Below are 17,777 nucleotides of genomic sequence, written 5' to 3'. Positions count from 1 at the left end.
AATGGAAAACCCCAAGGTATTCTTCAATTATGTGAAGAAAAAAAGGATGACAGGAGTGAAGGTAGGACCCATTAGAGATAAAGGTGGGAAGATATGCCTGGAGGCTGTGGAAGTGAGCGAGGTCCTCAATGAATACTTCTCTTCGGTATTCACCAATGAGAGGGAACTTGATGATGGTGAGGACAATATGAGTGTGGTTGATGTTCTGGAGCATGTTGATATTTAGGGAGACGAGGTGTTGGAGTTGTTAAAATACATTAGGACGGCTAAATCCCGGGGGCCTGATGGAATATTCCCCAGGCTGCTCCACGAGGCGAGAGAAGAGATTGCTGAGCCTCTGGCTAGGATCTTTATGTCCTCGTTGTCCATGGGAATGGTACCGGAGGATTGGAGGGAGGCGAATGTTGTTCCCTTGTTCAAAAAAGGTAGTAGGGATAGTCCGGATAATTATAGACCAGTGAGCCTTACGTCTGTGGTGGGAAAGCTGTTGGAAAAGATTCTTATAGATAGGATCTATAGGCACTTAAGAGAATCATGGTCTGATCAGGGACAGTCAGCATGGCTTTGTGAAGGGCAGATCGTGTCTAACAAGCCTGATAGAGTTCTTTGAGGTGGTGACCAGGCATATAGATGAGGGTAGTGCAGTGGATGTGATGTATATGGATTTTAGTAAGGCATTTGACAAGGTTCCACACGGTAGGCTTATTCAGAAAGTTAGAAGGCATGGGTTCCAGGGAAGTTTGGCCAGGTGGATTCAGAATTGGCTTGCCTGCAGAAGGCAGAGGGTGGTGGTGGAGGGAGTACATTCAGATTGGAGGATTGTGACTAGTGGTGTCCCACAAGGATCTGTTCTGGGACGTCTACTTTTCGTGAATTTTATTAACGACCTGGATGTTGGGGTAGAAGGGTGGGTTGGCAAGTTTGCAGACGACACAAAGGTTGGTGGTGTTGTAGATAGTGTAGAGGATTGTCAAAGAGTGCAGAGAGACATTGATAGGATGCAGAAGTGGGCTGAGAAGTGGCAGATGGAGTTCAACCCGGAGAAGTGTTAGGTGGTACACTTTGGAAGGACAAACTCCAAGGCAGAGTACAAAGTAAATGGCAGGATACTTGGTAGTGTGGAGGAGCAGAGGGATCTGGGGGTACATGTCCACAGATCCCTGACAGTTGCCTCACAGGTGGATAGGGTAGTTAAGAAAGCTTATGGAGTGTTAGCTTTCATAAGTCGAGGGATAGAGTTTAAGAGTCGCGATGTCATGATGCAGCTCTATAAAACTCTGGTTAGGCCACACTTGGAGTACTGTGTCCAGTTCTGGTCACCTCACTATAGGAAGGATGTGGAAGCATTGGAAAGGGTATAGAGGAGATTTACCAGGATGCTGCCTGGTTTAGAGAGTATGCATTATGATCAGAGATTAAGGGAGCTAGGGCTTTACTCTTTGGAGAGGTGGATGAGAGGAGACACGATAGAGGTGTACAAGATAATAAGAGGAATAGATAGAGTGGATAGCCAGCGTCTCTTCCCCAGGGCACCACTGCTCAATACAAGAGAACATGGCTTTAAGGTAAGAGGTGGGAAGTTCAAGGGGGATATTAGAGGAAGGTTTTTTACTCAGAGAGTGGTTGGTGCATGGAATGCACTGCCTGAGTCAGTGGTAGAGGCAGATACACTAGTGAAGTTTAAGAGACTACTAGACAGGTATATGGAGGAATCTAAGGTGGGGGCTTATATGGGAGGCAGGGTTTGAGGGTCGCACAACATTGTGGGCCGAAGGGCCTGTACTGTGCTGTACTATTCTATGTCTATGTCTATGAATCCAACTGAATGCTCTTCATATAGACTAATCTCTTTACTCAATGTTGATGCTAAGATCCTATCTAAAGTTTTGGCCTATAGGCTCGAAAATAATAAACTTTCTATAATATCTGATCAGACAGGATTTATTAAAAATCAATATTCCCGTTTTAATATAGGGTGACTGTTAAATATTATGCATTCTCCATCCAAGCAAATATCAGAATGTGTGATTTATCTGTATGCGGAGAAGGCTTTTGACCGAGTTGAATGGAATTACCTATTTAAAACCTTAGAAAAATTTAATTTTGGGCCTAATTTTATTCATTGGATTAAATTACTCATCTCCTTCTGTTCGGGTCCTTACTAACTTTCAGAATTCTAAACCCATTAAACTCCAACGTGGAACCAGACAAGGATATCCGTTGAGCCCTTTGCTTTTTGATTTGGTATTAGAACTTTTAGCAATTGCCTTTCCAAGAGTCTAAAGATATCACCGGTATCTTAAGGAACGGTACTATTCATATCGTCTTGCTTTATGCTGATGACTTTTGCTTTTTATATCTAATGTTACACCTTCCTTACCCTCTATGTTTCTTTTACTGACTAATTTTAGTCAGTTTTCAGGATATAAATGGAATAAATTGAATATAAAGTGAATTGTTTCCTTTAAATAATTTGATACCAGCTGATATTAATCTTCCTTTTAAAATTGTAAGAAAACAATCTACATATTTGGGTGAATGCAGCAGGCCAGCTAGCATCTATAGGAAGAGGTACAGTCGACGTTTCGGGCCAGGACCCTTCATCAGGACTAACTGAAAGAAGAGATAGTAAGATTTGAAAGTGGGCAGGGGAGGGGGAGGGGGAGATCCAAAATGACAGGAGAAGACAGGAGGGGAGGGGTCTAAGAGCTCGAAAGTTGATTGGCAAAAGGGATTGACTGGAGAAGGGAGAGGATCATGGGACGGGAAACCTGGGAAGAGAGAGAAGGGGGGAGGGGAGCCCGGTGGGTGGAGAGCAGGCAAGGAGTTATAGTGAGAGGGACAGAGGGAGAAAAAGAGAGAAAAAATTATAAATAATAATAAAAAATAAATAACGGATGGGGTACGAAGGGGAGGTGGTGCATTAACGGAAGTTAGAGAAGTCAATGTTCATGCCATCAGGTTGGAGGCTACCCAGACGGAATATATGGTATTGTTCCTCCAACCTGAGTGTGGCTTCATCTTGACAGTAGAGGAGGCCGTGGATAGACATATCAGAATGGGAATGGGACGTGGAATTAAAATGTGTGGCCACTGGGAGATCTTGCTTCCTGTGGTAGACAGAGTGTAGGTGTTCAGCGAAATGGTCTCCCAGCCTGCGTCGGGTGTCGCCAATATATAGAAGGCTGCACCGGGAGCACCAGACCCAGTATATCACCCCAGCCGACTCACAGGTGAAGTGTCGCCTCACCTGGAAGGACTGTCACCCTGCCCTCAAGTTTACCTGGTCCATTTCGGACACCTCCCTCCCCTTTCTTAATCTTTCTGTCTCTGTCTCTGGAGACAGCTTATCTACTGATGTCTACTATAAGCCTACGGACTCTCACAGCTACCTGAACTATTCCTCTTCCCACCATCTCTTGCAAAAATGTCATCCCTTTCTCGCAATTCCTCCGTCTCCGCTGCATCTGCCCTCAGAATGAGGCTTTTCATTCCAGGACGAAGGAGGTGTCTTCCTTTTTTAAAGAAAGAGGCTTCCCTTCCTCCACCATCAACTCTGCTCTCAAACGCATCTCTCCCATTTCAAGCGCATCTGCTCTCACCCCATCCTCCTGCCACCCCACTCGGAATAGGGTTCCCCTTGTCCTTACCTACCACCCCACCAGCCTCCAGATCCAACATATAATTCTCCATAACTTCCACCACCTCCAATGGGATCCCACCACTAAGCACAACTTTCCCTCCCCTCCTCTCTCTGCTTTCTGCAGAGATAGCTCCCTGTGACTCCCTTGTCCATTTGTCCCCCCATCCCTTCCCACCGATATCCCTCCCGGCACTTATCCTTGTAAGCGGAACCAGTGCTACACATGCCCTTACACTTCCTCCCTGACCACCATTCAGGGCTCCAGACAGTCCTTCCAGGTGAGGCGACACTTCACCTGTGAGTCGGCTGGGGTGATATACTGCATCCGGTGCTCCTGGTGCAGCCTTCTATATATTGGCGAGACCCGATGCTGGCTGGGAGACTGTTTCACTGAACACCTACACTCTATCTGCCAGAGAAAGCAAGATCTCCCAGTGGCCACACATTTTAATTCCACATCCCATTCCCATTCTGATATGTCTATCCACGGCCTCCTCTACTGTCAAGATGAAGCCACACTCAGGTTGGAGGAACAACACCTTATATTCCATCTGGGTAGCCTCCAACCTGATGGCATGAATATTGACTTCTCTAACTTCCGTTAATACCCCACCTCCCCTTCATACCCCATCTGTTATTTATTTATTTTTCATTATTATTTTTTTCTCTCTCTCTCTTTTTCTCCCTCTGTCCCTCTCACTATACTCCTTGCCCATCCTCTGGGCTTCCCCCCTCCCCTTTTCTTTCCATCCCATGATCCTCTCATATCTCTTTTGCCAATCAACTTTCCAGCTCTGAGCTCCATCCCTCCTCCTCCTGTCTTCTCCTATCATTTCGGATCTCCCCCTCCCACTTTCAAATCTCTTACCATCTCTTCTTTCAGTTAGTCCTGACAAAGGGTCCCAGCCCGAAATGTCAACTGTACCTCTTCCTATAGATGCTGCCTGGCCTGCTGCGTTCACCAGCATTTTTTGTGTGTGTTGCTTGAATTTCCAGCATCTGTAGATTTCGCCGTGTTTACATATTTGGGTGTAACAATCACTAAGAATTATAAAGATCTATTTAAAGAAAATTTTCTAACCTTAATGAATTATGTGAAAAAGACACTTGTTAATTGATCGCCTTTCTCTTCATCATTGATTGGTCAGATTAATTCTATTAAAACGAATACGGTTTTTCAAGCCGTACTTGTTTTTATTCCTTAGTTTTTTTTGATTATTTAGATTCGATTCTTTCTTCCTATATATGGAAGAACAGAAAACCCCGATTAGGTAAAGCCCACCTTCAAAAAATTAAGAAGAATGGAGGCCTTGCTCTACCCAATTTTAGGTTATATTATTGGGCAACCAACATACGAAATCTTATTTTCTGGTTATATTATATTAATCATGAGGATTGTCCAATATCGGTTTTTTTGAAGTCAACTCTGTCACGAAATTTTCTATTATTTCTCTTCTTGGATCCTCTTTTCCATTACCTTTAAATAAATTAACTGACAGCTTGGTGGTTAAATACACTTTGAGGGTCTGGCTACAGTTTAGAAAACATTTTGGTTTATTGAGATTTTCCCTTTCTAGTCCTATTTTTTCTAATTTTTTTAAAAACCATCTACGACCGATCTGTTTGTTGGAAGGCATCTTTCTTTTTTGAGCAGCTCTCAGTGAAATATAACCTATCAAATACCTACTTTTTTCGATATCTACAGATTACAGGTTTTTAAAGATCTAAACTACATACATTTCTTACCAGTCCAGATAACAATATAATAGATGTAATTTTTAATTTGAAATCTTTTGATAATGGCTCAATATCTTATATTTATGTTCTGTTGTTGGGACTGAGAATGGTTCCTTTAGACACAATTAAAAAAAGATTGGGAAAAGGATTTACAGACTTCATTATCTGATGAGACCTGGAGGGCTATTTTCAAAATGGTTAATTCTTCATCATTATGTGCTTGTCATTCCCTCCTACAATTTAAAATGGTACATAGGGCTCATATGTCTAAAGACAAGTTCTCTCGTTCTTTTGCAGATATATCTCCTTATTGTGATAGATGTAATAATGGAGAGGCTTCATTAATTCATGTTTTGGTTATGTTTGAGCCTTGAAAAATATTGGAAAGATGTATTCCAAACTTTTTCTGTATTTTTTAAAGTTAATTTTAAGCCCAATCCCTTGATTGCCTTATTTGGTATTGTTGAGGAAACAGCTATAATTTTGGGGCCTTCTCATTTGCGGGTACTGGCTTTTATTATCTTATGGCTAGGAGGGTGATCTTGCTTAAATGGAAGGAGGTTGCTCCTCCCACACACATGCTCAATGGTTATGCGATGTTATGTCATGTTTAAATTTAGAGAAGTTTCGTTGTTTGATTTCTGATTCCAACCAAGATTTTCAAACGCTATGGGGACTCTTTCTGAACTATTTTAAAAATCTTTGAATTGTTATTGTTATTAAAATATAGATCTGGGCCATTATTATAAAACACTATATGGTAAAGTACTCTTCTTTTTTCTTGTTTTTTTTTAAACCAACCAGTTTTTTCTTGGCAGTGGGTGTAGATTATTTTATAATATAATTAACCATATTATTGTATTTCATAATTCAATTTATTTTATTTGATTGTTCATGAATATGGGATACTGTGATTGTATCAGTGTGATATATATATATATATATATTTATAGTGCATTTTGTGCTATCTAATTTTGATTTATATTAAGTATCCTTATGAATTCTGTATTTGTATATATGAAATTTAATAAAAATATTGGAAAAGGAAAGAAAAAAAAAGAAAAGAAAGAAAAAAGATTGGGAACCCCTGCTTTAAAATCCAAACCTTTCCTGTCAAGGTACCGGTCCAAACTGTACCTCTCTCTATCACTTCCTCTGGCAACTTGTTATATACATACAGTGGCATGCAAAAGTTTGGGCACCCCTGGTCAAAATTTCTGTTACTGTGAATAGCTAGGCAAGTAAAAGATGACCTGATTTCCAAAAGGCATAAAGTTAAAGATGACACATTTCTTTAATATTTTAAGCAAGATTACTTTTTTATTTCCATCTTTTACAGTTTCAAAATAACAAAAAAGGAAAAGGGCCCGAAGCAAAAGTTTGGGCACCCTGCATGGTCAATACTTAGTAACACCCCCTTTGGCAAGTATCACAGCTTGTAAACGCTTTCTGTAGCCAACTAAGAGTCTTTCAATTCTTGTTTGGGGGATTTTCACCCATTCTTCCTTGCAAAAGGCGTCTAGTTCTGTGAGATTCTTGGGCCGTCTTGCATGCACTGCTCTTTTGAGGTCTATCCACAGATTTTCATTGATGTTTAGGTCGGGGGGCTGTGAGGGCCATGGCAAAACTTTCGTAGTTGATTATGGATTTTGAGGTGTGTTTAGGATAATTATCCTGTTGTAGAAGCCATCCTCTTTTCATCTTCAGCTTTTGTTTTTTACAGATGGTGTGATGTTTGCTTCCAGAATTTGCTGGTATTTAATTGAATTCATTCTTCCCTCGACCAGTGAAATGTTCCCCGTGCCACTGGCTGCAACACAAGCCCAAAGCATGATCGATCCACCCCGTGTTTAACAGTTGGAGAGGTGATCCTTTCATGAAATTCTGCACCCTTTTTACTCCAAACATACCTTTGCTCATTGCGGCCAAACAGTTCTATTTTAACTTCATCAGTTCACAGGACTTGGTTTCCAAAATGCATCAGGCTTGTATAGATGTTCCTTTGCAAACTTCTGACGCTGAATTTTGTGGTGAGGATGCATGAAAGGTTTCCTTCTGATGACTCTGCCACGAAGGTCATATTTGTGCAGGTGTCGCGGCACAGCAGAACAGTGCACCACCACTCCAGAGTCTGCTAAATCTTCCTGAACGTCTTTTGCAGTCAAACGGGGGTTTTGATTAGCTTTTCTCGCAATCCTATGAGCAGATCTCTCGGGAAGTTTTCTTGGTCTCCCAGACCTCAACTTGACCTCCACCGTTCCTGTTAACTGCCATTTCTTAATTACATTACGAACTGAGGAAACAGCTACCTGAAAACGCTTTGCTATCTTCTTATAGCCTTCTCCTGTTAAGTGGACATCATTTATTTTAATTTTCAGAGTGCCAGGCAGCTGCTTAGAGGAGCCATGGCTGCTGATTGTTGGGACAAGTTTTGAGGAGTCAGGGTATTTATAAAGCTTTGAAATTTGCATCAACTGGCCTTTCCTAACAATGACTATGAACAAGCCATAGCCCTAACAAGCTAATTAAGGTCTGAGACCTTGGTAAAAGTTATCTGAGAGCTCAAATCTCTTGGGGTGTCCAAACTTTTGCATGGTGCTCCCTTCCTTTTTCTCACTCTAAAATTGTACAAAACAAAACTAATACACTAATCTTGCTTAAAATGTTGAAAAGAATGTCTCATCTTTAACTTTATGGCTTCTGGAGATCAGTTCATCTTCTACTCACTGAACTATTCACAGTCACAGAAATTTTGACCGGGGTGCCCAAACTTTTGCATACCACTGTATAGCTCTGTGTGATCCTCTTTAAATTTTGCTCCTCTCAGATTAAACCTACGCCTTCCAGTTTAAACTCCCCTATCATAGGAAAATGACTGTGACTAGTTGCCTTATTTTTTGCCCTCTTGATTTCATAAACCTTTATAAGGTCACCCTGCAGCCTCTTATGTTCCATGGGAAAAGTCTCCAGCCTATCCACTATCTGCTTATAACTCCAAGCCTGTAGCTGGGTAACCAGAACTGTATGGTCTCACCAGTATCTTGTACAGCTGGAACTTGACATGACATCCTTTGTGCTCAATACACAGACCAAAGAAGACGAGAGTTCCAAGTTCAAAGTAAATTTTATTGAAGTACATAAATGTCACCATATACAACTCCGCGATCCATTTTCTTGTGGGCATACTCAATAAATATATAGAATAATAACCATAACAGAATCAATAAAAGACCACCCAAATAGGGCATTCAACCAGAGTGCAGAAGACAACAAACTTACAAATACAAAAAAAAACAACTTTCTGTAAGTAATAACTATCGAGAACAAGAGTCTTTGAGAGCGAAGTCTGTTGGTTGTGGGAACATTTCAATGATGGGGTAAGTGAAGTTATCTCCTTTGGTTCTACAGCCTGATGGTTGAGGGGTGATAACTACTCCTGAAGCAGGTGGTGTGAGCGCTCAGGCTCTTGCACCTTCCTCCTGATGGAGCAGTGAAAAGCGAGTGGCTGGGGATCCCTGATAATGGATGATGCTTTCCTGCAACAACGCTTCGTGTAGATTTACTCAATGATAGGGAAGGCTTTACTTACAGTGGCCTATCTTTACTACTTTTTGTAGACTATTCCGTTCAAGGATATTGGAGTATCCGTACCAGGCAGTGATGCAGCCAGTCAATATATACTCCACTACACATCCATAGAAGTGTGTCAAAAGTTTTAGATGTCATGCCAAATCTCTACAAACTCCTAAGGAAGTAGAGGCACTGCTGTGCTTCCTTCATAACTTGTTTTACGTGCTGGGCCCAGGACAGGTACTCTGAAATAATAATATCGAGCAATTTAAAGTTGCTAAACAATTTCTTAATCCATCTAACACACACAAAATGCTGGTCCAATGCAGCAACCAGGCAGCATCTATAGGAAAAAGTACAATCAACGTTTCCGGCCGAGACCCTTCGTCTTAATCCATCTATTTGTTTTGCCACTTTCAGGGAACTAAGCAGTTGTACCCTTAGCTCTCTGTTCTATGACACACACTTCAGCCTATAGAACATAGAATAGTACAGCACAGTACAGGCCCTTCAGCCCACAATGTTGTGGCAACCCTTAAACCCTGCCTCCCATATAACCCCCCACCTTAAATTCCTCTATATTCCTGTCTAGTAGTCTCTTAAATTTCACTAGTGTATCTGCCTCCACCATTGACTCAGGCAGTGCATTCCATGCACCAACCACTCTCTGAGCAAACAACCTTCCTCTAATATCCCTCTTGAACTTCCCACCCCTTACCTTAAAGCCATGTCCTCTTGTACTGACCAGTGGTGCCCTGGGGAAGAGGCGCTGGCTGTCCAATCTATCTATTCCTCTTATTATCTTGTACACCTCTACCATGTCTCCTCTCATCCTCCTCCTCTCCAAAGAGTAAAGCCCTAGCTCACTTAATCTCTGATCATAATGCATACTCTCTAAACCAGGCAGCGTCCTGGTAAATCTCCTCTGTACCCTTTCCAATGCTTCCACATCCTTCCTATAGTGAGGCGACCAGAACTGGACACAGTACTCCAAGTGTGGCCTAACCAGAGTTTTATAGAGCTGCATCATTACCTCGCGACTCTTAAACTCTATCCCTCGACTTATGAAAGCTAACACCCCATAAGCTTTCTTAACTACCCTATCTACCTGTGAGGCAACTTTCAGTGATCTGTGGATATGTACCCCCAGATTCCTCTGCTCCTCCACACTACCAAGTATCCTGCCATTTACTTTGTACTCTGCCTTGGAGTTTGTCCTTCCAAAATGTACCACCTCACACTTCTCCAGGTTGAACTCCATCTACCACTTCTCAGCCCCCTTCTACATCCTATCAGTGTCTCTCTCCAACCTTTGACAATTCTTTGCACTATCCACACGACCACCAACCTTTGTGTTGTCTGCACACGTGCCAACCCACCCTTCTAACCCCCACATTCAGGTCGTTAATAAAAATCACGAAAAGTAGAGGTCCCAGAACCGATCCTTGTGGGTCACCACTAGTCACAACCCTCCAATCCGAATGTACTCCCTCCACCATGACCCGCTGCTTTCTGCAGGCAAGCCAATTCTGAATCCACCTGGCCAAACTTCCCTGGATCCCATGCCTTCTGACTTTCTGAATAAGCCTACCATGTAGAACCTTGTCAAATGCCTTACTAAATTTCATGTAGATCACATCCACTGCACTACCCTCATCTATATGCCTGGTCACCTCCTCAAAGAACTCTATCAGGCTTGTTAGACACGATCTGCCCTTCACAAAGCCATGCTGACTGTTCCTGATCATACCATGATTCTCTAAGTGCCCACTGACCCTTTCTCTGAGAATCTTTTCCAACAGCTTTCCCACCACAGACGTAATGCTCACTGGTCTATAATTACCCGGACTATCCCTACTACCTGTTTTGAACAAGTGGACAACATTTGCTTCCGTCCAATCCGCTGGTACCATTCCCGTGGACAACGAGGACATAAAGATCCTAGCCAGAGGCTCAGCAATCTCTTCCTTCGCTCGTGGAGCAGCCTGGGGAATATTCTGTCAGGCCCCGGGGATTTATCCGTCCTAATGTATTTTAACAACTCCAACACCTTCTCTCCCTTAATATCAACATGTTCCAGAACATCATCCTCACTCATATTGTCCTCACTGTCGTCAAGTTCCCTCTCATTGGTGAATACTGAAGAGAAGTATTCATTGAGGACCTCGCTTACTTCCACAGCCTCCAGGCACATCTTCCCACCTATATCTCTAATCAGTCCTACCTTCACTCCTCTCATCCTTTTGTTCTTCACATAATTGAAGAATGCCTTGGGGTTTTCCTTTACCCAACTCGCCAAGGCCTTCTCATGCCCCCTTTTTAAGCTCCTTTCTTGCTACCCTATATTCCTCAATAGACCTATCTCATCCTTGATTCTTAAACCTCATGTATGTTGCCTTCTTCCACCTGACTAGATTTTCCACCTCACTTGTCACTCACGGTTCCTTCACCCTAACATTCTTTATCTTCCTCACCGGGACAAATTTATCCCTAACATCCTGCAAGAGATCCCTAAACAGCGACCACATGACAATAGTACATTTCCCTGCAAAAACAAAAACAGCCCAATTCACACCCGCAAGTTCTAGCCTTATAGCTTCATAATTTGCCCTTCCCCAATTAAAAATGTTCCTGTCCTCTCTGATTCTATCCTTTTCCATGATAATGCTAAAGGCCAGGGAGCGGTGGTCACTGTCCCCCAGATGCTCACCCACTGAGAGATCGGAGACCTGACCCTGTTCGTTACCTAGTACTAGATCTAGTATGGCATTCCCCCTAGTCGGCCTGTCAATATACTGTGACAGGAATCCGTCCTGGACACACTTAACAAACTCTGCCCCATCTAAACCATTGGAACTAATCAGCTGCCAATCAATATTAGGGAAGTTAAAGTCACCCATGATAGCAACCCTGTTATTTTTGCACCTTTCCAAAATCTGCCTCCCAATCTGCTCCTCTGTATCTCTGCTGCTACCAGAGGGCCTATAGAATACCCCCAGTAGAGTAACTGCTCCCTTCCTGTTCCTGACTTCCACCCATATTGACTCAAAAGAGGATCCTGCTACATTACCCACCCTTTCTGTGGCTGTAATAGTATCCCTGACCAGTAATGCCACCCCTCCTCCCCCATCCCTTTTAAAACACTGAAATCCCGGAATATTGAGAATCCATTCCTGCCCTGGTGCCAGCCAAGTCTGTATAATGGCCACTACATCATAATTCCATGTATGTATCCAAGCTCTCAGTTCATCACCTTTGTTCCTGATGCATCTTGCATGGAAGTACACGCACTTTAGCCCTTCTACCTTCCTACCTTTACACCCTTTATTCTGCTTCTCTTTCCTTAAAGCCTCTTTGGAAGGACAAACTCCAAGGCAGAGTACAAAGTAAATGGCAGGATACTTGGTACCGTGGAGGAGCAGAGGGATCTGGGGGGTACATGTCCACAGATCCCTGAAAGTTGCCTCACAGGTGGATAGGGTAGTTAAGAAAGCTTATGGGGTGTTAGCTTTCATAAGTCGAGGGATAGAGTTTAAGAGTCATGATGTAATGATGCAGCTCTATAAAACTTTGGTTAGGCCACACTTGGAGTACGGTGTCCAGTTCTGGTCGCCTCACTATAGGAAGGATGTGGAAGCTTTAGAAAGGGTACAGAGGAGATTTACCAGGATGTTGCCTGGTTTAGAGAGTATGGATTATGGTCAGAGACTAAGGGAGCTAGGGCTTTACTCTTCGGAGAAAAGGAGGATGAGAGGAGACATAATAAAGGTATACAAGATATTAAGAGGAATAGATAGATTGGACAGCCAGTGCCTCTTCCCCAGGGCACCACTGCTCAATTCAAGGGGACAGGGTTTTAAGGTAAGGGGTGGGAAGTTCAAGGGGTATATTAGAGGAAGGTTTTTTACTCAGAGAGTGGTTGGTGCGTGGAATGCACTGCCTGAGTCAGTGGTGGAGGCAGATACACTAATGAAGTTTAGAATCATGGAAACATAGAAAATAGGCCATTCAGCCCTTCAAGCATGCACCGCCATTCAGTATGATCATGGCTGATCATCCAACTCAGAACCCTGTACCAGCCTTCTCTCCATACCCCCAATCCCTTTAGCCACAAGGGCCATATCTAACTCCCTCTTAAATATAGCCAGTGAACTGGCCTCAACTGTTTCCTGTGGCAAAGAATTCCACAGATTCACCACTCCCCGTGTGAAGAAGCTTTTCCTCATCTTGGTCCTAAAAGGATTCCCCTTTATCCTTAGACTGTGACCCCTCGTTCTGGACTTGCCCAACATCGGGAACAATCTTCCTGCATCTAGCCTGTCCAATCCCTTTAGAATTTTATACGTTTCAATAAGATCCTCCCTCAATCTTCTAAATTCCAGAGAGTATAAGCCTAGTTGATCCAGTCTTTCTTCATATGAAAGTCCTGCCATCCCAGGAATCAATCTGGTGAACCTTCTTTGTACTCCCTCTATGGCAAGAATGTCTTTCCTCAGATTAGTGGACCAAAACTCCACACAATACTCCAGGTGTGGTCTCACCAAGGCCTTGTACAACTGCAGTAGTACCTCCCTGCTCCTGTAATCGAATCCTCTTGCTATGAATGCCAACATACCATTCACCTTTTTCACCGCCTGCTGTACCTGCATGCCCACTTTCAAAGACTGGTGGACAATGACACCCAGGTCTCGTTGCACCTCCCCTTTTCCTAATCGGCCACCATTCAGATAATAACCTGTTTTTCCGTTCTTGCCACCAAAGTGGATAGCCTCACATTTATCCACATTAAATTGCATCTGCCATGAATTTGCCCACTCACCTAACCTATCCAAGTCACCCTGCATCCTCTTAGCATCCTCCTCACAGCTAACACTGCCGCCCAGCTTCATGTCATCTGTAAACTTGGAGATGCTGCATTTAATTCCCTCGTCTAAATCATTAATATATATTGTAAACAACTGGGGTCCCAGCACTGAGCCTTGCGGTACCCCACTAGTCACTGCCTGCCATTCTGAAAAGGTCCTGTTTATTCCTACTCTTTGCTTCCTGTCTGCCAACTAATTCTCTATCCACATCAATACTTTACCCCCAATACCGTGTGCTTTAAGTTTGCACACTAATCTCCTGTGTGGGACCTTGTCAAAAGCTCCCCTATCCACTCTACTAGTTAAGTTTAAGAGACTTTTGAAAATCCAAATATACCACATCCATTGGTTCTCCCCTATCCACTCTACTAGTTAAGTTTAAGAGACCACCAGACAGGTTTCTGGAGGAATTTCAGGTGGGGGGTTATATGGGAAGCAGGGTTTGAGGGTCAGCACAACATTGTGGGCCAAAGGGCCTGTAATGTGCTGTACTATTCTATGTTCTATGTCAATTGCTGTGCAAGTCCGGCCATGGTTTAACTGAATAAAATGCAACATCTTGTATTTGAGAGTAAAACCATTTGATCTAGATCCCTTCTTGTTTTTTCTTCACTGTTTTAATGGAGGTCGGGATTGAGGACGTGATTTTAAGTTTAACTCTGTTTGGTTTCAAGTTAGCCCATTGCTTTGCTTTGCTTTTAGTTAGTTGCACGGTGGGTTTTTTTTTTGGGGTTTTTTTTTCTTTTTTTTTCTATTGATATATATAAAATCTAGTATACTATTATGTTATCTTGGTTTCTTATGCTTAAATTACATTGTTTGTAGTATTTTCTTTTTGGTATTGTTATCTTTTGGAATTTTATTATACTTTAACATTGTATTAATGTTTATATGGCTTACCTTTTTTGTATACTTACTCAATAAAAAGATTTAAAAAGAAAGAAAGAAACCCTACAGCACAATACAGGCCCTTCGGCCCACAATGCTGTGCCGAACACGTCATTCCTTTAGAAATTACCTCGGCTTACCCATAGCCCTCTATTTGTCTAAGCTCCATGTACCTGTCCAGGAGTCTCTTAAAAGACTCTATTGTATCCATCTCCACCACCGTCGCCGGCAGCCCATTCCTCTCTGCGTAAAAAAACTTACCCCTGACATTTCCTCTGTACCTACTTCCTAGCTCCTTAAAACTGTGCACTTCTGTGTTATCCATTTCAGCCCTGGGAAACAGCCTCTGACTATCCACACGATCAACGCCTCTCATCATCTTATACACCTCTATCAGGTCACCTCTCATCCGCCATCGCTCCTAGGAGAAAAGGCCAAGTTCACTCAACCTATTCTCATAAGGCATGCTCCCCAATCCAAGCAACATCCTTGTAAATTTCCTCTGCACCCTTTCTATAGTTTACACATCCTTCCTGTAGTGAGGTGACCAGAACTGAACACAGTACTCCAAGTGGGGTCTGACCAGGGTCCTATAAAGCTGTGACATTACTTCTCGGCTCTTAAACTCAATTCCACGGTTGGTGAAGGCCGTATGCCTTCTTAACCACACAGTCAGCCTGCGCAACAGCTTTAAGTGTTTCTATAGACTCGGACCCCAAGATCTCACTGATCCTCCACACTACGAACAGCCTTCCATTAATACTATATTCTGTTATCATATTTGACCGACCAAAATGAACCACCTCACACTTATCCGGGTTGAACTCCATCTGCCACTTCTCAGCCCAGTTTTGCATCCTATCGATGTCCCCTGTAACCTCTGACAGCCCTCCACACTATCCACAACACCCCAACCTTTGTGTCATCAGCAAATTTACTAACCCATCCCTCCACTTCCTCATCCAGGTCATTTTTATAAAAATCATGAAGAGAAGGGGTCTCAGAACAGATCACTGAGGCACACCACTGGTCATTGACCTCCATGCAGAATATGACCCATCTACAACCACTCTTTGCCTTCTGTGGATAAGCCAGTTCTGGATCCACAAACCAATGTCCCCTTGGATCCCATGGCTCCTTACTTTTTCAATAAGCCTTGCATGGGGTACCTTATCAAATGCCTTGCTGAAATCCATATACACTACATCTACTGCTCTACTTTCATCAATGTGTTTCGTCACATCCTCAAAAAATTCAATAATCAGGCCTGTAAGGCACGACCTGCCTTTGACAAAGCCATGCTAACTATTCCTAATCATATTATGCCTCTCAGGATCTTCTCCATCAACTTACCAACCACTGAAGAAAGACTCACTGGTCTATAATTTCCTGGGCTATCTCTACTCCCTTTCTTGAATAAGGGAACAACCTCTGCAAACCTCCAATCCTCTGCAACCACTCCCGTGCCCACTGATGATGTAAAGATCATTGCCAAAGGATCAGCAATCTCCTCCCTAGACTCCTACAGTAGCATGGGGTGTATCTTGTCTGGTCCCGGTGACTTATCCAACTTGATGCTTTCTAAAAGCTCCAGCTCATCCTCTTTTTTAATGGCTATATGCTCAAGCCTTTCAGTCCGCTGTAAGTCATCCCTACAATCGTCAAGGTCCTTCTCCGTAGTGAATAGTATTCAGTAATTACCTCCGCTATCTCCTCCAGTTCCAGTCACATTTTTCCATTGTCATACTTGATTGGTCCTATCCTTTCATGTCTTTCTAGATCTCTATCATTCATCATCATCAGGTGTCATGCCCAGTTTGAGCTTTGACTGCCATGGCCCACACACTCCTGTTTCGGGTCAAGTGGATCAATTCATTGGTATTCATTTCCAGTTTTCTGGCTGCTGTCTCCATCATCATTTGTCTGTCTTCCTTTTGCTTTCTCCCCTTCAATCTCTCCCATAATTACCGTGCATTCTAACTCCTCTTTCCTAATCACATGTCCAATGAAGTCATGTTGCTTTTTCATGATCTCATACATTATTTCTCTTTTTGTGCTTGCTCTGATCATGACATCCTCATTAGATATTCGTTTTGTCCATGATATTCTTTGCATCTTCCTCAAAAACCACATCTCCGCTGCTACAATTCGTTTCCTCATGTTACTAGATATTGTCCAACATGCTGAGCCATATAACATAACTGGATAAACGTAACATTTCAGTACTCTGAGGCGGGTTGTCATGCCTAGTTTCGTATTGGTCAGTATACTCTTCATTCTCGTAAAGGTGTCTTTTGTCATCCCTATTCTTCTTTTAATGTCCAAGTCGCACCTGCTATCTGATCTCACCCAGCTTCCTAAGTAGCAAAAGTTCTGTACTTGTTTTATGTCTTTCCTGTTTGTCTTCAGTCTGCAGATAGGATTCTCCTTCTTTTTGGATATCACCATACATTCTGTCTTTTTGCAATTGATAGATAGACCCATTTTTGCACTTTCTTCAACAACTATATCAATTAAGTTTTGTAGTTCTTCCTCCGTACTTGCAATTAACAGTGTCATCTGCATATCTGAAATTATTGATGTTTTCACTGCCAACTTTGATTCCCAAGATGTCTCTTATTTTTTGTAATATTGTTTCACTGTACACATTAAACAAATCAGGGAAGAAAACACACCCTTGCCTAACGCCTCTCTTGATTTTTGTAAACTGACTCACTTCTCCATCTATTCTTACAGCGGCAGTTTGTTCCCAGTACAGATTTCTGATTAGGCAGAAGTCTTCGAATCAGTTTCCTGTAATATTTCGAATAACTTACTGTGCTTCACTTTATCAAATGGGAAATAATTTCCCGTGGAATTATGATGTTGTAGCAATTAGTGAAACTTGGCTACAGGAGGGGCAGGACTGGCAGCTTAATATTCCAGGGTTCCGATGTTTCAGATGTGATCGAGGAAGAGGAATGAAAGGTGGGGGAGTGGCATTGCTTGTTAGGGAAAATATTACAGCAGTGCTCAGGCAGGACAGATTAGAGGGCTTGTCTACTGAGTCCTTGTGGGTGGAGCTGAGAAACAGG

The 17,777-nt window shown here is 42.7% G+C and overlaps 1 protein-coding gene across 10 annotated transcripts in view; it reads right to left on the bottom strand.

Moving 5' to 3' along the window:
- specc1la (sperm antigen with calponin homology and coiled-coil domains 1-like a) overlaps window positions 1-17,777 on the bottom strand; it is a 282,720-nt gene that overhangs the window by 102,476 nt on the left and 162,467 nt on the right. Inside the window, exon 11 of one of the 10 annotated variants that reach the window (XM_063031679.1) lies at window positions 8,192-9,195. The exons of the other annotated variants lie outside the window; for them this stretch is intronic. Coding sequence (XP_062887749.1) covers window positions 9,116-9,195 — 80 coding nt within the window. The 3' untranslated portion in view covers window positions 8,192-9,115. Of the gene's footprint in view, window positions 1-8,191; window positions 9,196-17,777 lie in introns of those variants that run through there. 10 annotated transcript variants of the gene reach the window in all.

The sequence above is a fragment of the Mobula hypostoma genome, chromosome 23 (genome assembly GCF_963921235.1).
Source record: "Mobula hypostoma chromosome 23, sMobHyp1.1, whole genome shotgun sequence".
In the NCBI taxonomy this organism is placed as follows: Eukaryota; Metazoa; Chordata; class Chondrichthyes; order Myliobatiformes; family Myliobatidae; genus Mobula; species Mobula hypostoma.
The sequence above is the reverse complement of the archived record's forward strand: the minus strand, read 5'-3'. Positions and strand labels throughout refer to the sequence as shown.